We start from the raw sequence: 25,095 nt of genomic DNA, 5'->3' as shown, positions 1-25,095 counted from the left end.
TTATTGTTATTACTTTTAACTATGTTAGTACATTGTTGTATTCCCCTGTCCCGTGTTGTAAGCAGGTTGTAAGCTGCTGTAACAAAAGAGTTTCCCTCAATGGGGTAACAATAAAGTATATCTTGTCTTATCTTGTCTTACATACCCATATTTATTTGTATTTATTGCTTAATTTGTCATTACCAACCATTATCACACCATGTCAACCTGTCACATAACATTTTTAATACTGCCTGTAATTACTTCTATTTAACCTAAATTCCATTGTTACATTGTATATAAATTTTATTCTAGCTTTATTTATCTATTTTATTTTTACTTCTTTTATTTTATTTTTACTTATTTTATTTTATTTTTATTTTACTTATTGAAACTTCTTCTTGATTGTCTTTGCCTTGATATTGACTTATGTCTGGGTTACTGTAACAAAAGAGTTTCCCTCAATGGGGTAACAATAAAGTATATCTTATCTTATGTGAGTTAAGAGCTGGTGCCATCAAATCGCCATTGATATTGCTCCCTTGTCATTCATTACAACTAAATTAAATCATTTAAACTCTCATTTCTGCATTTATCAGAAACAATGAGGTGTAAAACATAGACTGTAAATATATATACGTTAGTTTAATCAAATAATGTTGGAGATATTGTCGACAGTAATAAGGCAGAACCGTTATCTGAAGAAAGACAGCCTGCTGCGGTTTCTTTGTGGCGGCAGTCTGCCAGGCTGCCATTCACAGCGAGCCAATCACAGAGCAGCTTACTGGGCTCGTCCGTCCAATAGCGGGGCTGCTTCTTCTGAGGCCCTGTTGAAACCGCGGACCGACAGAAGCAAGTGGACCGGTTTGAAGCTAAGCTAATTCAGATAAATGTTAGCTAGCTGATTTGTAGTTTTGCATTGATTAGAATTGTAACACACGCGCGGACGTGTTTGAGAAAAATCTAAGCTGCACGTGAGTATTTTTATTCTCGGGCTAACACGTGAAATACAGCGTTTATTTTGGTAACCCGTTTCTGTGCTGCTAGCTGAATTGGCGCCAGTAGTGTTTGACAACAGCGCTCATCTTCAGTCACGTTCCCCTTGTTATTGTTGTTGCTGCAAAGCGAAGTGTAGGTGTAAAGAAAAGAGAAGAAAGCACACATTGAAGTGAAAGCATGGCAGAATTCCTCGAAGATCCGTCGACCCTCACGAAAGATAAGCTGAAGAATGAGCTCACCGCAAACAATGTGCCACTTCCCAGCGGAGAGCATAAAAAAGAAGTGTATGTGCAGCTGTATCTGAAAAACTTGACCATCCTGAACAACAAGAAGAGCCCGCCTGCAGACACTTTCTCCAGCGACGAGGAGTTACCGGCTCCAGTGGTGTCCAACAAAAGTCGCTCAGGAAGAGTAAGCTTGTTTTATTTTCTCCCTTTTTAGTGAAATCAAATCTTTTTTTTTGTATCTGTGGACAACTAACACGTGATGCTGGGAAGACAATTCTGACTTGTGGTGTGTACAACTTATCATCTTTCTGCAGAAAGCCACCAAAAAGACTGACAAGCCTCGCTCAGAAGAAGTGGAGGTGACAGATCTCACTGATGAAGATTTGAAACAGCAACTGGCCAAACATGGTGTGGACTCTGGACCTATTGTTGGTGAGTTGTGTCTGACTTCAGTGATAACATACTATAAAACAATAGAGATTGCTTTTATAGCTCTTTGAAGGGATCTTGAGGAGCCACTGCTTTCAAAGAGCTGTTCAAAAGACTGGCTCTTTGGCTCATTGTTTTAATTATATATTTATTTTTTAAAAGTCAACCAGGGGTAACTCGTTTTTATCAAGGAAACAATCACTGGTAGCAGTTATAAGATAATATTTGGATCAGAATAATTCAAACTTACACATCCCAACAATATATATATATATATACACTCTATTGGTGGGAATTATTCTGAAATATTGATTATAATTTCATTTGGCATTGTAAACATTCCATAAAATGGGGCCTTATCCCCATGCTTCGACAGTGAGATCACTATTTAGAATTTTCCCTCACCTAAAAAACTGTGTGGCGCTATAAAAACTACGCAGGCTACAGATAACTTCCATGCAAAACAACTTTACTGTAAAATGTTCAAAAACATTTCAACAATACAGTAAAAAATATAAAAATAATAAATAAGAATAAATATATATGTATATAAAAAAATATAAATACAACTAGAATAAAAAATTGGGACATTATAAAAATGTGAATGCAAACTACCCCACCTGGTGTTTCTACACCTGAACTACTTCACAAACAGGAGCTCAGCTCCTTGATTCGAATTCACATCAAAACAATGTAAACAATAACAAAGTGTAGACAATAACTGAACAAAATACTCATTGGGCACGAAGGTGACACGTGAAGGCAGCTTGGGCAATCTGCATATAAAAACGTCTCTCAAATGAACGACTCACAGCTGCGAATCAGTTCTCATCGTTCACTTAAAAGAGCCGTTCAAAAGACCGACTCGTTCGGGAACGTCGCATCTTTATTAAACAAAGGATGTAAGTTATCTCTGGGCTGAGGGGTTTATTCAATTTAGCTCAAATAAAAAATCTTCTACATTTTAATTTCAAGAATATAATCCAATTATCATATTTTTTTCTGAATATTTCTGCTTATGTTTTATCCATGTTTGATTTGTTGCAATACACAAATTTAACATACATTTGAAGTGCTACCTGTCTCATCATAATCATGTTTGAATATGACCAGGCTTTGTTTTAAGTGTAGCTTTCTCAATCTGAGTAAAAGTACAATATAATATTCATCATTTTCCATTGTTGCTCCTTCATCCCTTTGTCCAGCCTCCACCCGTAAGCTGTATGAGAAAAAGCTGCAGAAGCTCTTGGACCAGCCTCCAGTTGAACCTGAAGCTCCCACAGATGTCACAGCCCTCCCTAAGGCAGACAGTAACCAGAATGGCAACACAAACTCTGACCATTACAGTGACAAGGAGGATGGTGAGTTCAGACTACATATCCTGTAGTTATGCACCTTTCTTGAAAAAAGTTTACTTCTCTGCAGCACACATTACAGTCTGTTAAACCTTGCAAACAATCACTTGTGAAATATGAATTAATATATTCAGAGTTTCATTGACTGATTACATTGCCTTTGATATTCAGAGGAGATTACTGCCCCTGAACCAGAGCCAGTTCCTGTGGTAGAGAAACCCGTTAGGAGCCGGGGGAAAGCCCCAGTTACTGTCAGAACAAGCAGTCGACGACAAACCAAGGTGAGGCACATTTTTCCATTCACAACTGTTGAGACAGGTGTGTGTTTTTTAGTTTGTGTGATAATGTTATTTTATTGCTATTTTATTTCACAACAGGTGGTAGAGGAAATCATCACTGAAGAAACCCCCAAAAAAGCCAGCGAGAGTGTTGTTGAAGACATCCTTGCCAATGAAATAAATACACCAACAGGCATCAGGTAACAGCTGATCATCATTTTTGTGTGTGTGTTACAAAATGTATTTCTGTTTTGGAAACTGCCCTGAAGTTAAACATGGTAGAACAGTCTTGACCCTGGAAACAATATGTCAATGTTTTCAGAAGATCAAATCAAGTACCACATACTAGATTTGTCCCAGAGCTTTTATCTGCATATTGAGTCCTCACTCTGCAGAGGTAGCTTTCACATTTGGTGCTTAAGATGATCTGTAATCTAAGATGAGGTCCATGGCCAAAGCCTCTTAAGGCTTGGTCTTTGGCCCCAGATTGAAAATAAAGTTTACAAACGATTGTGTGTGCCTAGACTTAAAGTTTGTTTTTTCTTTTCTTTGTTCAGTGCAACCTGTAGGCGTCCCATCCGAGGTGCGGCTGGTCGACCACTAAAACCAAGCGAATACTGGCTGGATGAGTCCCGTGTGCAACACCGCATCCTCACAGAGAGCCGCTCTTACTCTGAGTCTCTATCCCGAGTTGGCAACACCGCCTCTTCCAGCAAAGCGCAAGGTCGACGAGGCTTCCTGTCTATAGTGCTAAAGCTCCTGCTTCTTGTTGTGGTGGGTGGTTCTCTCTACTATGCGTATCAGAACCTGGATGCAGATCAGATCAACACCCTCAAAGGCCTCTGTGACAGCGTCATCGTCCCCCTTCAGGGTGCTGTGAACGACGCAGCCACCTACCTGGGCATCAGCAGCAGCAGCGCCACTACAGAGAACCCCAGCAAGTAAATGATCTCTGTAATCTATTGCCATGCCCATCCCCACCTCCTTGCAGCCTGCCACAGCACACCACAACTCAAGCAGTAAACTTGGCTCACTTCTGCTTTTTACTGACATGGACGAACAAAGTACACAGATTCAATTGGAACGATAAACTTATTTCCTCTCTGGACTCAAGCTTCCCTCCCACCTGAAGAGGAAACAGTAGCGTCAGGATTACACTGTTTTGTGGCAGTCAGAAGAGACTCATTTTAATGTTGATTTTATTCTGTGCATTGTTTGTGTCATTGTGTGTATTTAACCCATGTATGTAGAAACAAGTGCAGACAGGGAGGCCAGTCTATCCGTGCATGGTTGTAGTTTATGAAGGTCATGCTGTAGTTTCTAACTCTGTGCCAGGTGTTTTTCTGACTGTGAAGTGCCTGGACACTGTTAGCACATAGTGCCCTCCCATTTCAAGCACAAGGCCAGTGCTTATTTCTAAAAAGCAGAATGTCTTCAAGTGTTTCTGTATGATTTTCAACATTTGCTCCATAGCTTTAGAGTTAGAGTGAATCATTATATCTCTGGTGCTCAGGTCCATTCAGTTCAAATGTTTTGATGTGGTCTGACCTGGGTGGAGAGGTGGTGTAATCAGGTCACATCACTGCATGAGGAAAAAAAAAAAACACACTCAGTTATACTTTAAAATCTTTTTTTTAATTTACCGATCACTGCGTTAGTCATGTAGGCCCACGTGTGGCTCTGCGATGACTAAAATGATCGCTTCTGGTCACTTTGTATTGTAATCATGATTTATAGTCTCAATGGGTTGAGAATGAAAATTACTGTACTTTTAAGTTCATCAAAATCAATTTACAAACAAAATTTGAAATGATAAACCTTTTTAATATGATTTTAATTGCTTAAAAATCATTTTACAGGAAGCAGAAGTGACAGCGTTCAATCATGTTTAATTTTCCAGCCCTGCCAGTGTGCCCATTTGAGTTTACATGCTTTTGAGTTTTTGTGCTCTGTCGTGCTTTTTGTTGTTGTTTTTTTTTTAAATTAGATTTCTGATCCTTCAGTCCTTTATTCAGGATTGGCTTATGCAGTGCACCCACATAGCCCACCTCACAGGTTGCATGTGTCCAGACGTGGCAGATCTGCAGAGAACACACAGGTTCAAAGTTAATCCTTTAAATAGTAGTGAAAAAAATATTTTTTAAACTTTAGTCTACTTCCTCCTGTGAGAATTACCACAATTTAGACACAGTAGGTTACTCTGAAAGGGGTCATTGATATTTGGAGAGCTAGGCATTAGCATTCACTGGAGGGGATGTGGGGAGTGGGGAGATTTCTCGGGCATGTTTTGTTTCTATTTTGATATTTTTCTAAAGTGGTGTGTTCAACTTTTTATAGCACATATAAAAGTTACTTTTGAAAGCAATATGTGATACATGCAAATGATACTGTATCTGAATCTGAACTTTTAACTGACTTAATACAAGTGATTCATCATCTGGCAGCTCTCCCACAATGGACAGAAATGACAGGGGTTATGTGGGTAAGGATTTTTAATCTGTTTATTTATGATAATGTAGGCAGTGTATCATAAAATAAACTTGGTTGTTGCCACATTTGTGTCCTTTGTCTTCTGTAGTTAATCTCTTTACATATGGAGTTACTAATGATTTTACAGTCAAAGTTAAAAGTCTTCTTTATTGTCAAATAAACTGCAGTATGCACTAGACATACTGAGGATTTGATATTACGTTTCTCTCTCAGACCCTAGCTACGACAACAACAGATAAACATAAGAAAGCTAGAAAAAGATAAGAAGTAAGCTAATAAAAATAATAAAATACAATTTAAAACAGTGCAAAAACTTTGCTATAGTGCAATTTAAAATCAAAGTGAGTGTGTGCGTTTCAGTCCTTAGGATGACAGACCTCAGCATTGATTTGGGAGGGGGGGGGGGCAGTGACCGGGTTAAGTCTGTGAAGGGGGCACTATGGGAATTGAGGGCAAAACAGGGAGAGAGTTCAGCATCCTGACTGCCTGGTGGATAAAACTGTCTCTCAGTCTGCTGGCTCTGGCCCGGAGACTGTGTAGTCTTCTTCCTGATGGCAACAGGCTGAAGAGACTGTGAGATGGGTGGGAGGGGTCGCCTGCTATGCACAGGGCTTTTCAGAAAGTAAATTGAAAAACAGTAAAACAATAGTACCAAGAAAAAACTTACATCTTGTGCATTTATTTGTGCAAAGTTGAAGGGGTAATTGTGAATCATAGAGGAGTTTTGTTTTAGACACCACTCACAAATCAGTTTCAGATGAAGATAGTAACTGCAGCAGACTGGGTGGACCGGGCTGTGATATGACAGCTTGCAGGTTGGAAAGATGAATGCCAGCAGGAGACCAAGGGGCTAGTACAGACTTTTTTTTCACTGGGGTATGGACTTCTACAGGGGTGGCATAAAGTTGTGTGTTTGTGCACACAAACATAAAAAAAACCCAGCAATTTACCCTTTCTGTTTCTACTAATCAGGTGTACTTCAATTACAAAAAGCAAGGTATCATACTGTTGAAGCCTTAAGCAGACATCAATGTTAAGGGTGCATGCCTGCTCAGGGCTTCTGTATTAAGTTAGATTGTGTTGCTGGGTATAGTTATTTTAACTTAAAAAAGTAACACAACAGAGTTGCAACATTTAAATCTTTTAAGTCCAAACCAGCTGCCTGTTGCAACACAGCTTAAATACACAAGTCCCACTTTTAACAAGGCAAACAGCCAATCATAGGCTGTTTTCGAAACCGCCTACTACTATACTAGCAGTATGTACTGATTTGGCCAAAATTCAGTATGAAGTTTGTGAACAAGAGCAAATTCTGCAGTATGCCAAAACTACCCTGATGTCTACTGATTCGGGAAGATTTCAGGCTGTTTTCAAAACGGCCTGCTACATACTACCTACTAATGTAGTATGTAGCAGGTACTGCCTACTACAGACTGTGTTTGAATTTAGTCTGTAGTATGACTGTTCTGTTCGATCTGTGTTGCAGTATGCTGGGCCAGATGTCACTGAATTTCTGGTTTCGGAATGTGGACGTAAACAACGGCCAAGCTGATAGATAAACTGCTTCTTTAGCATCACTCATGATTTCACAGAACCTAAAAACGGAGTTCCCCCGTCAAAAAAAGAAGGAAAAAGAAAAAGCGGAATAAGCGCTGTGCACTGTTGGAAACAGTACGCGAGGCAGACTGGTCCGATGCATACTGTGAAATTTTCCTGAATCAGTAGACATCTGGGGAGTTTTGGTATACTGCAGATTTTGCTCTTGTTCGCTTACTGCTTACTACATACTGAATTTTGGCCAAATCAGTACGTACTGCTAGTATAGTAGGCGGTTTCGGAAACGCCTCAGTCTGCCTCGCGTACTGTTTCCCACAATGAGCAGCACTTTTTCTTTTCTCTTCTTTTATTTTAATGGGGGGAACTCCGTTTTAAGGTCCTGTGAAAATTATTAAATTCCAAATAAACCACTTTTTAAACAACTTTTTAAATCATAAGTAATGCTAAAAAAGCAGTTTCTCTACCAGCTTGGCCGTTGTTTACTTCCGCCTTCCGAAACCGGAAATTCAGTGACCTCTGGCTCAGCGCACTGCAACACAGATCAAACAGAACAGTCATACCACATGTATATGTATGTGTGCATGTATATATGTATGTATGTATATGTATGTGCATGTGTGTACATATGTATATGTGTATATGTGTATGAAAAAAGGGTTGGGATTATATTTATAATTATTATTGTTTACTTTCTTTGAAGCACTTTGTAACTCTGTTTAGAAAATTATTATTATTATTATTATTATTTATTTATTTTTATTTTTTTATTTTTATTATTATTATTATTATTATTATTACACAAAATTCAAACGCAGTATTAGTAGGTAGTATGTAGTAGGCCGTTTCGAAAACAGCCATAGTTTGGGATCTTGAGGCAGCACCTGTGGTGATGACCAGTCAAAATTCAAGTGGCCCAGGGCCACCCCTGGTGAACCCTCCGGATCCACCCCTGGGGATTATGAAGATAAAATGAGCATCTCTTAAAGAAAATTAAGTTGACTGTTACAGGCCACACTCCAGCCATAGAAACATTGGTTGAACACAGTTAATCAGTAGACAGTATCTTCGTAATCAATACTTGATATCAATACATTCCAATAGGCAGCAACCAGCACGCGCCACGTTTTAACAGCTCCTGCTGTTTGTCTGATTCTCTGACATCTCAGGTGTGAGGGGAGCAATCATTTACAATATGAGCTTGTTAAATGCTAGTTAGCTAAATGACTCATGGTTGTCTCTAATGAACAGGACTGCCTCACTACAGGGACATTATCTGTTCACATTAACTAACCATGCGAATATATTGTTCTCTGTAATATACCCGAGAGTGTGATACCTACCGGGACAGCCTCAGTCTTTCTGTAAAGTCCATTTGATGATTTTCTTCCCGGAAGTCGAAGCCACGTTCCTTTGTAGTCCTGTCTCCTTTAACAGCTGCTTCTCTTCTTAGTACTGTATTATGAGCACTCCTCTGCACAGCATGTTTCCAGTAGTCGATGTTTTCAATGGGAAAATGCTCTTGATATTTCATGTCTGTGCCCTCATGTGTCCTGGAGTGCATGGAGTCTTTCAAAGACATCCATATTAACCCAACGCTGCCCTCCAGTGATGAGACCTGTGTTCCTGAAAGCCTCGAAGTGGCCACAACTGAGCTTCTTAAGTAGGTTGCATCTGAAATAGATGTATCTGTCCTTCTGTGGTGTCATGTGCAGGAACATGAACACCCAACATCATACATTTGAAATATTTCACGTTTTTGTGTCTAGTAAAGAGGCCGATATCTATGGGGCGCTGTTTGTAAAGTTGTGCACACTGATAATAACAGCAAAATTTCTACACATTTAGCTCCAAAACATCATAAAAATGTAGAGTGAATTTTTAAAAGTCACTTTTTTTTAATCATATTTAGAGGAATATTTGTGAAATTCTTCCCATTTAATTTTCTTTTGAAAATAAATTGAGTTAAAATGATTGTTAAATCCAAATGCTAAATATAAATCTAATTTTTAAATATAAATATAAATGTTAAATATAAATATAAATGTTAAATATGAATCTAAGTGTTCAACGATAAATATAAATGTTCAGTGATAAATATAAATGTGAAATATAGAAATCTAAATGTTAAATATAAGTATAAATGTTCAACGATAAATATAAATGTTAAATATAAATCTAAATGTTAAATATACATTTTGAATATAAATCGAAATGCTAAATATAGATTTAAATATTAAATGTTTCTCCGCGATCCTAAATATTTAGCTGATATGCGGCAGTGTGAATTTGTATATCAGCTTAATATTTAGGATCACAGAGCAACATTTAACATTTATATTTAACATTTATATTTATATTTAACATTTATATTTATATTTAACATTTATATATATATTTAATATTTAGATATATATTTAACATTTAGATTTAACATTTAGATTTAACATTTAGATTTAGATTTAACATTTAGATTTAGCATTTTGATTTAAAAAATGTGTTAACCTAATATATTTTTTTACAAAAAAATTAGATGTGAAGAAGATCACAAGTATTCATCTAAATGTGATTAATGAAAAGTGACTTTTAAAAATTCACTCTACATTGTTATCACATTTTTGGAGCTAAATGTGGAGAAATGTTGCTGTTATTTTCAGTGTGCAGAACTTTACAAACGGCGCCCTATAATGGGGGAGGTAGTGAGTGGAGTTCAGCATCCTGACAGCCTGGTGGAAAAAGCTGTTCAACAGTGATGACAATCCTGTGAGTGGGTCTGATCTTGAGAGCATTCAATTCAACTTGTGCATCTGGAGACACTAATAAAGACTCATCTTGCTCAGCACACTACTTATGATACACCTGATTTGGACAACAATAAGTATTTTACTACAAAACTGTCAGTAAAATGGAGTTTGGATGTCTGACACTTTGCTCGTCCTGCATCTGTCCTAGATTGTGCCTCCACCTGCTGGCCTAGAAGAGCATGTGCTTGTTCTTTTGACAGGAGCAGCTCAGCAGTGTCCTCAGGATGTTCAGCTCCACACTGTAAACCCGAACAGTACTGCTGACTTATAAAGACTGATTACGCTGTACTAAAAATCTGTTATCTAGTTAGCAGTACTCAACATATTTTCTTTCTCTGAACAACTTACACAGTTTTCACTTTACTTGACTCAGTATTTTTTAGTTTAAACAGTCTGCTTAATTGTTACTTTCAAGTACATGAAGGGGGCGTGTCGTGACGTCATGACGCTTTATTTGAACTGACTGAAAATCCTTTTCAATATGGCGGATCGTCTTCTCGGATGGAGTCTTCAAGTGGAGTAATTTGTAAGTACAAAAAAAGCTTCTTTGCTTAATTTAATGTAAAAGAATAAGTCAATTTTTTTTTACTTCTGAAAAGTTTATTCATTGAAGCAAAACATTTGTATGAAGTTACAGATGTAAAGGCGTACTGCCCCGCCACATTGTCCGCCATTTTCCTTAAACTTCGCCGTGTATTTAGCTGTCAACAATGCCAAGTTTAGCGTCTAACTCTCCGTCTCAATCAATGGAATTTGTAATAAGCGTCTTTTTGATGTTTATATTGTGCCTCCTGATCTGGTAAGCATGTTTGTGATTTATTTTTTAACTCATGCTCTCTGGTAAAATGAACAAGTGGCTTAAGGTAGCATGGACAAAGTTATGCTAGGAGTGATTATAATGTTATCAGCATATTAAAACAGGTGATGTATCATAGTGTAAAGATGTACTAATGTTTTGGGCAAGTAAAGTAGTTGTTTCGTAGTAGGCGCGGTTTGTGTGGGTTTTATAAGTGTGTTTTTGAATTTTTTTTACTGTGGCCGTTGCTTCAAGTGACTTGTGCTAACGGACCGAGAGGCATCAATGTACTAACTTCACGTGCAGTATAACGCCATTTCGTTCTGAGTCGAGAAAGCAGTTTAGGTATAAACAGCAGGATGCACTTTGAGTGTGTGTGCGTGACTCAGGAGCTTAGTGTGGACAAGTTATGATTCTTCTTTTAGGCAAACCGTGCCTGGAAGTCATAGGAAAACAGCGCGGGGGGCGCTGCACGGCTTATTTAAAACAATACTGCCAATTCTGCATCGCTAACTAGGCCAACTATGTGTATGTATGATAGAAGTGAAGTGGTAGGTAAACATAGTAGCGTTGCAGAGTGATATGTGACAGACAAAAACGTCGATCGGACCCCCCTCCTCTCTGTGTTACCCTGTGGCACTTCAGAGCAGAGCCGCTCATCAAGAAGAAGCAGCTGTAGCTCGCGATGTATGGATTTGTATCTATAACCACGGCTCTACCTGCTTCAAAGTGTGTTAAAACTCTAGAGTTTAAAGTCACAGTTGTGTAGGGTCGATGACTATAGCTGTGACTTGAGGCCAGATGAACAAATGTAAAAATAAAGCCGCCGCTAATCATAGTTAAGCTACTTCAATGATTAACATTTCATTTCCGAAAAAACTTTTCACAATAAAAGTCCCCTAATGTTCCGTAGTCCCAAAACACTTTACTTTGAAAGGTTGATAACAGGAAACAGCATGTTGTCAGCTGTAGTAACTTGACACAACTCAAAGAGAAAAATAAAGAGAAGGGGAGTAAAGGAAAGTCAGATAATACAGATTTAGTAAGAAGCTACAAAGTCCTGAGTGCTGAACAAAAAGGATTATAAAGTCTTTATGTGGTCTCGGGCTCAACCATGAGTTGAATGTTGCATTGCAGACTTGGTGGGGTTAATAGTGAAATAACATATTTTCACATGCGTGATCCCTTATCACTATGTAATGATAAAATGTCCTAATTTTTTAAGATATTTAGTATTGATCAAGCAAATCATATCTGCAAGTTTTGATTTAATCTTGTCCAATTTGTTTTTCTTTAAGGCTGAAGTGGAAGCTAAGAAGTGTGCATCAGGAATCAAGGTAATCTAAATGTGAAACATTAGATATTTAAAGATGATTATTTGTGGGTGCTCCTTATTTTGTCTTTTACTCCAGTCTTAGATATATGGATTGGAAATCTACAATTTTTTTTAAATAGTACCCACTAAGTCTTGAAAATTATCTTTATGGTAGATATCATTACTCTGACAGTGACTGCCATTACACACAGCACTAGTGTGTGCATCTTCCCAGATTTGTGTGCAGGTTTTTTCAAACTCCTCTATAATTGACTGGACTGACAAGTGTTTTTTTTCTTATTTAAATGGCATATTTTTTAAATACTACAATAAAACATAGATGCATCAGAAATACTTTTTTTGTGCCACATTGCTTCATTGGATTAAATGCATGTAACTATTTTTATGACTATGATCTGTGTCCAAAGAATCCACCTATAGATGAAAACACTAGTTGCCTTTGTCTCATCCTGATTGAGTTTTTGTCTGTTTATCCAAAATAGTCTTCTGACCTGTCAAATATTTCAACACTTAAATTTATGTATATAATTACGATGCAAAAAATTGTCTGATGAGATGGTAATGCATGATTAACTTTGGTGATGTTACCTTGACTGTACTTGTGCATGTAGCTTGTTTCAAAAAATTCTAATTGTTAATAATGAAATCAGAAATTACCTTTGTCTTGTCTAGCAATATGTGTTGGTAAGAAAAACACTGTAATAATGTAAACACAGGGAGTAATATTTTTTTCTACTCGACAGATTCATCTGATGCATCAGAGATCATCTTTTATCAGTAAGTTATGTCAACTCTTGAATTTTGTATTGGAATATGATGTAAGTCTGTAAACATGTTAAGTGCAGTATTTACCCATGTTATGCAGCTGTTACCAAATTTGTGACCATATCCTGTTTCTAGAGTATCAAATTGTTGATGATGAAATTAGGTGTCTTTGTCTTTAAAAATATATATTAAGGTCATGGGTCCTACTTAGTACTTTTTTATACTTCAGATAATCCCGATGCCCTTACTTAATGAACAAATGTGTGATCAAGATTGACTGTAGCCTGTTTATACGTATCAAATTGTTCATGACGAACTCCATGTTGTAAATTCTCTGGGTAAGGCCAGCTGAACCGTGAATATTAGGGGCGTGTTATTTAAATTCCGATTGTTTTCAACTGCAAGATTAACAATACCTGATCAGGCTTATGCCATGATTAGCCCAGGTACTCACGTTTCATAAATCGCATGTGAACATTGCCAAGCTTGTTTCTACATACAGATCTGAACCAGTTTCTACACAAGATTGATAAGTGAGGGCCCCTGTTAGGGATGGGAATTGATAAGAACTTAGCAATTCTGATTCCATTATCGATGCTGCTTAACAATCCGATTCCTTATCGATTCTCATTGGATGAGGGAATGAAATAAAACAAATGTGTTTGTTTGCTTTAAATCTGGTCTCTGCTCTGTGACACTCGTTTATCCTCGCCTCTGTCAGTTTGATTGATTTTTGTCTGTCTTTTATCCAACATAGCATTTGCTCTGTGGGAGAACCCTTTTTATTGGTGAGTTATGTCAACACTTGAATTGTTGTTAATTAAAACATGATTCAAGGTTTGTCTGTGATGATGCCAAAGCTCATAATTGACCTATGTGATGCAGCCTTTACTACTAGCCTCTTTCCAAAGGATCAAAATGCTGATTGGGGTTTTCTTTGCCTTGTCTGAAAATACTTTACATGAAAATCATTTTTGGCTTGTTTTTTTTTTCTTAACAGTGATTGACCTTGTCAGAGGACCTTTATTTGGTAAGTCGCATCAGCCGTTTATTTTTTGTTAAAATATCAGAGATTAGTGTGTAATAGTGACAGCAAAGTAAGTAGTAGGATATGGTTGTGTATTACTTTATTTATCCACTCCAGATGATCCAGAGCCTATCTGACCTATCCAAAACAAATTCATAACAAAGTTGTTTTTAAGATTGTGTTCATTAAGACTTTTAAATGTATTTCATGTCAAGACTTCAATGTTAATGTTGAATTATCATGTAAGATTAGTCTGAAAAGATGTAATAATGTTATTGATTGTGCATCATAACAAATTTGTATCTTTTTTCCACATATTTTAGACTGAGGAGACAGATGAGCCAGACATCACAGACACTCCTGTTGCCCTCGTCATGATGGTCACCGAGAGCACCTTGGAAATGGTCCCCTTCACCCCCGACAGCTTTTCCATTGCGGTGGAGGACAACATGATGATCATGAGTATCTCCAGATTCTCAGATGCATTCGCACTGGTATTTGGCTTGATGTATGTCCTGCACTTGGACTACCCCAGCAAACCCACCAACACTTTTACATTCATCCAAAAAGTGGTGATGGGGCTTGATGATGGTAAGCCACTGAAACCCTGCCTACTCAGTCTAAAACATGACCTGCTCCAGTAAGAGTTGGCATTGTTGCAAGGTGTGTGTAGGAGAAGAACTACAGCACACCAGTTTGTTTTAAAGAAATGTTGTTGTTGAAAGCATCTTAAAGTTTACAGCAGGTGGGTAATGTTCCGTCAAACAAACTACCTCAGGTGCTCATGTTTGCACTTTATTGTTTTCATACAACACAGTTGTGTTAAATTATAATAACTTCTGAAGTTTCATTATGCTTGTCTTTATCACAGAAGACTATACATTTTATTTACTTGTTTACTTTTCTTTTCTTTTCCATTTGAAGTAACATTTTTTTGCTGAAAATGTACATGTTTTAAAATGTATGTGTTTTAAAAATTTAGCTGTTTGAAATCAAGCACTTTGAAGCTCACTTGTGAGCTTTCTTATTGTGTATTTTTGTACAAAGAGATAAAGTTAAGGTCAGCTAAACAGTAGATAAGAGATGTTCATGTGCTCTATGCTAAATTTAATGTTCAGCAAAGGTTTTAATATCTTGCTGTGGATTTAAAAAAAACACTTATGATTGTGTTTGAATTTAAAAAACTGAAATGAATAAAAAAAATAATTGACCAGTTGAATATTTGTGTTTTTAGTGAGGGTTATATATATATATATAAAAATAAGTCCTGCAAAATTGTAGTCTTTGAGTTTGCGAGCTTTAACAATTCAAGTTCAAGTAAGCAAAAATAATTAGGTTGGGAACATCTAAGATATTTACATCTGTTAATGAATATAATAACGTTCAACAAACTAAAAAAAGTTTATTGACTGAATACAACAATTTTAAGTACAGTTAACTTAAATACAACAATAATAAATTGGAAACTTTTAAGTTTGAGCAACTTATAATCTTTCCTTAACTATTTACTCAAAAATACTAGTTTGCTAACTTAAATATTTCGAGGTAATCGGTTTCCACAAAAAATTTGAGTACTCTGAACTTATTCGGGTTTACAGTGCATGGTTGTGTAAGTTTTAGCTTATCAATAACATTCTGCTGGACCTGAAGGTAATTCTTCTGTTGTGTGTTTCACAGTTTGAATGGGGTTCTGTGTAAGTAATTTGTAAGCTTTACTTGAGGGTATTTTTTTTAGCAGTTTTAGCCAATTCTTGTTAACGCTATAAGGGAAAGTGTCTCTGACAGAAGATGCAGTGTGAAACAAAAAACTGCTACAGAGATGTACAGTATTCTTTTGGTTCTAAGAAGCTGATCAGTGCTCAATCCAATTATTTTTAAGAATATATAATTGGAACCTTCAGGTAAAACCGATTTCTTTTTTACTGTTTAATAGCCAACTTAAAAAAATGTGTTTAATCAATTTTAATCTATGTATAACTGGCAGTAAGAATCAGTAAGAATCTTACAATTACTTGATTCATACTTCAAAATCACAAAATACAGTAACTGTATTTAAAAGTTGTACCAATATTTTCTGGGTGTTGGCACTGGCTGCAACCAATGCCTTCCAGGTGATCTGACAGGAGCTGACAGAGATATAGAGACTTTTAAACATAAACTAAAAACGTATTTATTCAGTCTTGCTTTTATGTAGGGTTTAACAATTGTATTACTTACTTTTTACTGTAATATTGATTTAAATGTTGCTTTGTTATTTTAGCAATTTTAACTGTTATCCTATTCGATTTTTATTTATTTATTCATTTGTTTATTTATTTTATTTATCTACCCAGTTTTATTGATATTTTTAGCCTTAGTTATATTTTCAACTCTTATCCTTACCCTTTTTAAATATATTTATTTTAACTATTTGTATACTTGATGCTTTAACTTATTTTAATTACACATATTCTATTGTTGGTGTGCATTAGTCTCTATTTTATTTTATGTTATTTTAATTGTTTGAAATTATTATTATTATTTTTATTATTATTATTATTATTATTATTATTATTGTTTTCCACTTATATGTCTTGCCATTATTTTATTTCTGCTTTCTTTTTTTGTCAATCGCTGTAAAGCACGTTGGGTTGCATTTGATTTTTATGAAAGGTGCTATATGAATAAATCTTGATTTATTGATTGAATGATTATTTTTGTAATGAAATATTCACAGTAAATTTAATTTATAAAATGAAAAAAATAATTTTGCTTGTCACAATTCACATGGCCTCTTTTGTCAAAACAATCATTCAAATCCCAAAGACTGTTTTGTATACTTTGAGAAATAACAACACACTTTTCCATTTCCTGAATACTAAAATATTTGACATTTTCACTTTATTTCTCTGTTTTTTTCTTGTATCTGTTAATTGGTTAAACTTTGCAGTCTTAATTTGCATTGTAGGCATGGATATAAATAATCCTAATGTATGTTGTGAATCTCTTTCAGAGGGGTATGTGAAGCCTTTCCCTTTTTTAATTATTTTCTTTTTTAACAGGAAATAAATGTTGTTAATGGGGCACACTGCACCAGCTGACTGAGGTGACCCTAGGAGAGCCACACTAGGACTTTGTAGGGATGGAAAGGCTTAGTTAATTAAACCCAGTCGACTGCAGCCCGAGAGAACAGCAGGAAGAGGAGCGAGCACACCGTGCAGCACAACAAAGGTGAGTCTCACTGGATTGTTTGAGGAAAGACAAGAAATGTAGCAAAAGTAATTGGAACATTAAGGCAAGACATGAACAGCCATGTTTTTTATTGTTATGTGGAAGTAATCTGGCAGGATGCATATAAAGTGAAACTGGAACTTTGGTTTGCTGTTTACCTGAACAAGTTGGGAACAATTGCTGTCCAACCATTTCTGTGAAAGGAGCTGATGATTTAGTGTGCTGTGTGATCTGCTTGTCATGCTTTCTGCAGTTCTTGGGAAGATTTGGGCGCCTCTCTTTGCAGAATTACAAATTAAATTAATCTTACTCATCTATTCATTACCTAAACATGAGTGGGAATGCATGCAGGTTGGTTCTTTATCTGGAGGGACAAGTAAGAGAAGAAGATGTGAACACAAGATAAATTCATGGAGTGAAACTTAAATGCATTTTAGAACTTTGAAGCTCATCCAGTAGTTATCCAGATTGAAAGAATAGATGTTTCAACATCTCAAATCAATATATTCTTACACACTGCATTGCCCCCATAGTATTACACTGTAATTTCCTTATAGATTTGTTGGAGGGTTGAATATGTGATCTATTGTCTGCACTCCCTGTTTTATGTTTTTGAATTCAAATATAACTTTATATCTCAGTCCTATAAAAACATTGAAGAGGTCACCGTGCAGATAAAACAGGGATTCCACTGACAAAACTTCTGTTCCTTGTCCATTCCTTGTATACATTTTCTGATTTTGTGACGTTGGGAGCCAAACCACTTCATTAACGGCTCATGTTTAGATGCTTTAAGTGCCCTTTGTTGTGTCTCGGTAGTCCTGTTTCTCTCAGAGCTGATGAATGGAAAGTGTCCCACAGCACTTTCAATAGAACTGAAATCTCCTCAGAGAAGACAGGGAAAGAGCAAGGGATCATTTTCCAGGTACACTCAAACATTATCGGTAATACTAGTGCTCTGACATCTTGTGCTGCAAAGTTTTCCAAACACCAGCAAAAGAGTTATCTCTTGTGCACACAGAGACAGTTTCGTTCCTCGTGTACGAACATGTCTGCACACAAAGTAAAACCATTTCCTAGATGTGCTCAACATTTTGTAGCATCTTGATCATGCATAATTAATTTCTGTCTGTTATATTTAATAATTGCTTTATAGCTGTAATATAGGACAGTTAATTAAACCGCACTTCAAGTGCAATACTTCTTGAACAGTTTTTGGTGGAACTAATCTGATATTGTTCTTTAGATATATCCTATTAGATACAAGGTTAATGTTTCTCTGTAGCTCAGATGTAGCAGATGGACGCAGCGTTAAGGGATTAGAGTAACTCCTTTAACAGTCTGCAGTCAGTCAAGTTCGACATCCGCTTATAGTGCTCCGTCCTCAATTTTGGGAGAGGGGAGGAGGGAGAGGAGAGGGAGCTCTGTGCAGCTAACAGCTCCCCAGTCTGGCCTTGAGTCACATGTGCTCTGTGCTGCTGCTTCAGACCTGCGCCTGCCTCGACTGTCACTGACTGTGGGAGGTGTTGTGGATGCTGGGTGTACGCTGCTCTGTGAAAACACCTTAGGTATCCCTTCAGATTGCCATGCTGATTACATGCTGGTATTTATACCTCACAGCTCGGAGCGTCGCCGAACAATGCAAGTATTATGGCTGTTTTTGTGCCTAGCTGCGTGTGTTTTCAAGGTGAACTTCAACAGGGCTGAGATCTGTCAGTGTGTCGTCTCTTTATTCTTGTAATGAGTTAAGATGTCTGGAAAGTCATGCTTCCAGTAGAGCTACTAAGATAAGTGTCAGTCTCATTTTGTAACCCTCCTACATTCAGAATATAACATGCTATGCTCTAGTTTCATTATTCATGAAGTTTGAGCACGCAGCCCGCTCTCCTGGTGCAGGACTGACTCCCTGAGTCGTGTCAGTGTGTTGTGTTTGTCACTTATCAACAACTAAGCTGCCTCCTGACTTTTCTCGTCCTCTTTACCCTCCTCAGCTCTGAAAATGGCCTCAATTCTGCATAAGCTGATGACCCCACTGTTCAGTGGTCCTCCTGAGCCCCCCAGGAATAAAGTGACAGTGGTAGGCGTGGGCCAGGTTGGCATGGCTTGTGCTGTCAGCATCCTTCTCAGGGTAAGAGACCCACTCTGCTCAGATTATCACCCTACCTGCAGGTGTCACAGAACGGGGTAATACCGACATCTTGGTAGACTGACACAGGATTACTGATCTGTTGGTGTCTGATCTGACTTTTATCCCCTCACTGCACCTGTTAAGGTGGCGAGAGTGTTTGAAAAACGGTTTCTGACCTGAAGGGAACTCTTGTAGTAAGTTTCTAATGAATCAGGGTTTTCTTCTCAGGCTGAAGTGTGGCGGCTGTCTAGTCGTACAATAATTATAGCATCAGGGTTACCTTATTGATCCACTCCACATGGACAAATCCTTTTAACTAATTCTGACAATTTAGTCATTATACTGCAAAACAGCTCTCTGTCAGTGCTCACACAGGAGCTGCTTGAGTCAAGGACAAGATGAGGTTTTGATTTGATTTGTAAACAATAACTCGTTTATGTGAACTCTTTTATTGAATCGACTCTAAGAAGTTTGTGGGACTGATTCAGCGCTTCACTCTTTCATCAGAACACTTCATCCTGATGTAAATTAATATGTTTCAGTCCTTAGGTCTTATTTAAGCTCTCTATTAAACTGGGTGTCATCTGTGAGAAGGCGGTTTAAAGAACAGCCTGAGAAACATATGGCTCCATGTGAGAACAACATGAAGAAACCTGTAGTTACAAATGGAGCTTTAGTTAATAACCAGACAGCTGGTATTAGCCGATCAGAGACATATCAATATCAGTTACAATATTTTCTAATATGGGCTGATGTGAAAACATTTTTACTGAAACATATGGAGAAACAAAACAGTGGGATTTGAAAACATGGTGTAATCTCATAGTTTGCCCAGCAGAGTGTGTTCCATCCACATAATTGACAATACTCAAAGCACTGTCTGCATTCACATGAAGTAGAGCATCACAGTTAAGCACTATAATGTCAATTTATTTGAATTCTAATGCTCTTTTATGAAGTATTATTATTATAATCACTGTTTTAACAACATTTATTTATCTTATTTATTTAGTAATCTATGTATTTATTGTATTTATCTGATCTCTCTTACTTACACTGATTTTTAACCATTATTTTATTTTATTAATTTTACTGTATTTATTTTTATTCTACTTTTTAGTATTTTTTTTTATTATGTCTTTTATTATTTCACACATTTTTGTTGTCTCTGCTCTTTTGTAAAGCACTTTGGGCTGCATGCTTGTATATATTAAAGGTGCTATATAAATAAAGTTGAGTTGAGTTTCTAGCATAAGGAAACAATCTAGTGAGTGACTTTAAAAAGTCATATTGGTGCAAATTCAACACACTTACTGTGTTTTTAGTTGATTATGAAAAAGTCACATAATCGCCTTCATAAAAGTAATCAGCTAAATGTTCCCCTTTGAAAACCTGCTGTATATCATTACTTTGATTATCCCCCCTGTCAGTTTGCCTCTACTTTAAATAAGCAATGGTTATTCAGGATGGAGGCCATGCTACAACAGGCTGTATATGTGGTCCAGTACAGTTTATTACACCTGGTGACCTCTGCTGCCAAACATGCCTATTTGTTGATTGAGTGAACTGTGAAGGGAAGCAGTGATCTCTGGTATGTGCAGGAGCTGGCTGATGAACTGGCCCTGGTGGATGTGATGGAGGACAAGCTGAAAGGAGAGATGATGGACCTGCAGCACGGAAGCCTCTTCCTCAAAACCCCCAAAATAGTGGCAGATAAAGGCAAGTTTATTCCTCAGTCCTGCCAAGAAACAGTGTCATTGTAGTGAAGATAGACACCAGCTGCAGCTTCCTGAGAAGCAGTGTTACACTTTGTTTTGATTTATTTTTCTGTTATACCTTCTGCCTTTTAAAACAGTCCAAACTCATAGCATGAATTAAAATCTTCAACAATATAAATGCATCTTGGTAAATGCACCATCACTCCTCATCTTGCTCCTTCTCCCTCAGACTACTCTGTGACGGCAAACTCCCGCATCGTGGTGCTGACGGCTGGAGTCCGTCAGCAGGAGGGAGAGAGTAGGCTGAACCTTGTCCAAAGGAATGTCAACATTTTCAGACACATTGTCCCTCAGATCGTCCGATACAGCCCTGACTGCATCATCATCGTGGTTTCAAACCCAGGTTCTCCATCCAAACACACTTCTACATTCTTCTCTGTGTCTTACAAAGTGTTCACCTTCTAACATTAACTGTCTTCAACAGTTGATGTGCTGACATATGTGACTTGGAAGCTCAGCGGCTTTCCCAAGCACCGTGTCATCGGCAGCGGCACCAACTTGGACTCGGCACGCTTCCGTTTCCTGATGGCCGACAAGCTGGGAATCCACGCCAGCAGCTTCAACGGCTGGATTCTAGGAGAGCATGGAGACACCAGTGGTGAGGTTTATTGGGGTGTCTGAGCTGCTGCTTCTCAGCAAGAAAACAAAAGCCTTTATTAACGCAGAGAAGCTCTGCCTTTATGCCACCTTTATACTCCAACACTGAACCAAATGAACCAAATATGATGTCATATTGGTGTCCTAGTGGGATTTTACACATAGTTACAGCATGGCAGAAGCAAACAAGGCCTAAGGTGTAGAGAAGAAGTGCAGAAAACATTCTTAAAAGGACCATAACATGTCATTATTACTTCTAAATGATGTGCAGACTGTGACTGTGTGATGTAAGTTAGGAGGGGAAGAAGGTTCATTGTTTCATCATGTGTTTAGTGCCTGTGTGGAGTGGAACAAACGTGGCTGGGGTCAGCCTGCAGACATTAAACCCGGACATCGGCACTGATCTTGATGACGAGAACTGGAAGGACACCCACAAGATGGTGGTAGACAGGTAGGCCAGAGTTTACCTTGGTTACTGCTGGTCTGAACATGACAGGCTTCAGTTCCAGTTTCAGAGCTGCATGCTGAGCACAATACAAATGCCTTGTCCTGAACAAAGAAAACCAATGAGGAACTACTCAAATATTAGAATAAGAAACATCCTCAGAGCTTGTTTTCTTCACCTTACACCATTCTAAAGATTTAGAGAGGGTGATACATGCACATTGTAATTCTTTGAATGTGGGCTGTGAGCACTCATCCACTAAGCGCCTGTAGCTCATTCAAAATGCCACCACTCACATCCCAACTGGAAAGAGGGACCACATCATCGCACCTGGGTTGCTTGTACCCTCACCTGCTTCCAGTCCATCACAGGATTTATTTAACCTTCCTGTAATGTTCATTTCTTAGGGACAGCAATAATGTTTCTGGGTCAACTTGACCCGGGGCATATTTAATGATTCAAAAGTGTCAGAACCCCACAAAAATCCCTATTTACATTTTTTTAATCTCACTATTTACTCCATTACTAACCATTTAAATCAATATTTGGTGCATTGGTGTTCTTTAATTCTCTCAGATCGTGGTTCAAGGAGGATAATTCACTCGTTTTTTAATGGAAATTCATGTTTAAACTTTTTTTTTATGTACATTGAAAAGTGATTGGGGTGAAATATGTCACACAGTTGCAAAGAAATATTTAGTATTTGACACTTCTGACCCCTTTAGGCCTCCACTTTGATTGCAGGGTCAAATTGACCCACACAGTATCTATGTAATATAAACATGCAGGGGTCCAAATGTGTGAAATGAACCATTTTCATTTTATATGTTGTTTACGCTAATTAAGCCAAGCAGAAGTTTCATAGCCAAAAAATAATAAAATTTGTTTTTGTAGGGGGATTTTTGAACTTCAAAATGGGTCAATTGACCCACAACATAACAGGAGGGTTAAACATTTTGATCTTGACCATGGAGGCACTTCATGGATAGGCACCTACCTATTTAGCGGCACTTCTCCATGTCTAGTCTCCACTCAGAGCACTGAGGTCAACCAAACAGCTGCTCCAGGATGTGCCTAAAACTTGTTGTTTCAAAATGTGCTATATGAATAAAGTTGTCATGACTTGAATTAATGGAGGCTGGAAAACAGGTAGCTCATGCCAAATGTATCACTCATATGAGCAGTATACAGTGCAGCATTCAGGGGGCTCACACAACCACAGTAAACAGACTGTGACACTGGAAGGCTGCATGGTATAAAGCTGTAAGCCATCAGAACACAGTGTAGACTTACAGTCACTGTCTTTATTTACTTAATTCATATCAGAATCAGTCCACACTGTCAGGCTTTGAATATTCCATCCATCCATTGTCTTGACCACTTATCCCGTTAGGGGTCATGGGGGGCTGGAGCCTATCCAAGCTGGCTTCAGGCGGAAGGCAGGGTACACCCTGGACAGGTCGCCAACCTATCACAGGGCTAACACAGAGAGACAGACAACCATTCACGCACACACTCACACCTACTTAGAGTGTGAATCAATCAACCTGGTGAGCATGTTTTTGGACTGTGGGAGGAAGCTGGAGTACCCTGAGAGAACCTACGCATGCACAGGGAGAACATGCAAACTCCACACAGGCTGGGGATTCGAAACCAGGAACATTCTAGCTGTGAGGCAACAGCGCTACCCACTCCACCACCGTGCAGCCCCAGGCTTGAATATTCATCAATTTAAATACATTTAGTTGGAAATATATATGTTTTGATGAATAGGATGTGCTTCAGTAAAACACCAAAATCATTTGTCTTAATGCTGTCTCACATTGGTTCAACTTGGTATCATCTTATGAATTTTTAAATACTCAGTTAACTATATCAAAAAGGGTATAGAGGTGGAAACTTGTCATTAAGTTGCAGCCCTCCTCTCTGTCACCTTCATACACTTCTATTGTATGAAAGTAAAAAATGTATATTTGAGCTGTTGCAAAAAAGACAGTTTTAATTTTTTTCTGATAAAAAGCCTCAAGGTTTTCCTTTAGGTGGAGGATTTATGTAGCTGTCTTTGGATAAGATGGAGAAGTTTTCCTCATGCTCTGTCTCATGTGTCTCAGTGCCTACGAGGTGATCAAACTGAAGGGTTACACCAACTGGGCGATCGGTCTGAGTGTAGCTGACCTGACAGAGAGCCTCATGAGGAACCTGAACAGGATTCATCCCGTTTCCACCATGGTGCAGGTAAAGGCTGCTCACACAGACGTACACATCTATTTCTGACTTTTAGAAACAAACTCCCAGCTGTCATCTCAAAAGCAGAGCCTAAGCTTGTTGTTCCTGTACAGGGCATGTATGGAATCAGTGACGAGGTCTATCTGAGTCTGCCCTGCGTGCTGAACGGTGGAGGCGTGGCCAGTGTTATCAACATGACCCTGACAGATGATGAGGTGGCTCAGCTGCAAGGCAGTGCCAACACGCTGTGGGACATCCAGAAGGACCTGCAAAACGTCTAACAGAACAGAGGGGGGCGCCGTAACTGCTTCTTCCTGACTGCTTCTCATCCACAGTATCAGCACTCTGCAGTCACAGAACGCCAGCACAGCTCCACCTTTCAAACCTGTAACTCACCACCCTCTGTAGATTCACAGGCGTTTACTGGGATCTAATCCCATCAGATTTAGCTGTAGGTGTCAGTTTGTGCAGAGAACAAATGTGACATCAACCGGGTGAAATGCTGCTCTGACTCATTTGTCCTCGGCTGTGATGCAGCTTGGGCCACTCATGTTTCTCTGATGTGTAATAAAGAGGGTTTGTTGGTCTTTGAACAGGACATCAATGTGTGCTGTTATTAAAGAAGTAAAGAAACTCTGAAGTAGAATTTTAAATATTATTTCTGTAATGTAT

The 25,095-nt window shown here is 38.0% G+C and overlaps 2 protein-coding genes and 2 long non-coding RNA genes across 5 annotated transcripts; 3 read left to right on the top strand and 1 right to left on the bottom strand.

Annotated features, from left to right (window-relative positions):
- Positions 1–795: 795 nt before the first annotated feature.
- tmpob (thymopoietin b) lies at positions 796–5,820 on the top strand. 2 transcript variants are annotated; one of them, XM_034685251.1, is made up of 7 exons: positions 796–953; positions 1,105–1,389; positions 1,520–1,637; positions 2,840–2,995; positions 3,161–3,270; positions 3,367–3,467; positions 3,825–5,820. In XM_034685251.1, the coding sequence occupies exons 2-7, from the start codon at positions 1,156–1,158 to the stop codon at positions 4,210–4,212; spliced, it is 1,107 nt and encodes a 368-aa protein (XP_034541142.1). In that variant the 5' UTR covers positions 796–953; positions 1,105–1,155; the 3' UTR covers positions 4,213–5,820. The 2 variants fall into 2 exon arrangements, with proteins under 2 accessions (XP_034541142.1, XP_034541144.1); XM_034685253.1 differs by having other exon boundaries at positions 796–1,389.
- Positions 4,881–8,974, bottom strand: LOC117814124. The gene is made up of 2 exons (XR_004631512.1): positions 8,655–8,974; positions 4,881–5,348 (listed from the first exon to the last, which is right to left on the bottom strand). It is a non-coding gene; the product is annotated as an uncharacterized LOC117814124 (long non-coding RNA).
- A 1,604-nt stretch (positions 8,975–10,578) lies between these two features.
- LOC117814123 lies at positions 10,579–15,255 on the top strand. The gene is made up of 6 exons (XR_004631511.1): positions 10,579–10,641; positions 12,210–12,248; positions 12,991–13,024; positions 13,770–13,800; positions 14,013–14,042; positions 14,363–15,255. It is a non-coding gene; the product is annotated as an uncharacterized LOC117814123 (long non-coding RNA).
- A 1,831-nt stretch (positions 15,256–17,086) lies between these two features.
- LOC117814122 (L-lactate dehydrogenase C chain) lies at positions 17,087–25,016 on the top strand. The gene is made up of 8 exons (XM_034685254.1): positions 17,087–17,249; positions 19,241–19,377; positions 20,979–21,096; positions 21,325–21,498; positions 21,580–21,753; positions 22,086–22,203; positions 24,309–24,432; positions 24,537–25,016. The coding sequence occupies exons 2-8, from the start codon at positions 19,249–19,251 to the stop codon at positions 24,702–24,704; spliced, it is 1,005 nt and encodes a 334-aa protein (XP_034541145.1). The 5' UTR covers positions 17,087–17,249; positions 19,241–19,248; the 3' UTR covers positions 24,705–25,016.
- Positions 25,017–25,095: the final 79 nt, after the last annotated feature.

This window comes from Notolabrus celidotus, chromosome 6, assembly GCF_009762535.1.
Source record: "Notolabrus celidotus isolate fNotCel1 chromosome 6, fNotCel1.pri, whole genome shotgun sequence".
NCBI classification, from domain to species: Eukaryota; Metazoa; Chordata; class Actinopteri; order Labriformes; family Labridae; genus Notolabrus; species Notolabrus celidotus.
This window is presented reverse-complemented; position numbering and strand designations above follow the sequence as displayed.

Coding starts and splice junctions, on each gene's coding strand:
- LOC117814122 (XM_034685254.1), top strand. CDS start 19,249: ATGGCCTCAATTCTGCATAAGCTGATGACCCCACTGTTCAGTGGTCCT. Junction 21,097..21,324: donor CAAAATAGTGGCAGATAAAG/GCAAGTTTATTC, acceptor CTTCTCCCTCAG/ACTACTCTGTGACGGCAAAC. Junction 22,204..24,308: donor CACAAGATGGTGGTAGACAG/GTAGGCCAGAGT, acceptor CATGTGTCTCAG/TGCCTACGAGGTGATCAAAC.
- tmpob (XM_034685251.1), top strand. CDS start 1,156: ATGGCAGAATTCCTCGAAGATCCGTCGACCCTCACGAAAGATAAGCTG. Junction 1,390..1,519: donor ACAAAAGTCGCTCAGGAAGA/GTAAGCTTGTTT, acceptor ATCTTTCTGCAG/AAAGCCACCAAAAAGACTGA. Junction 3,271..3,366: donor GCAGTCGACGACAAACCAAG/GTGAGGCACATT, acceptor ATTTCACAACAG/GTGGTAGAGGAAATCATCAC.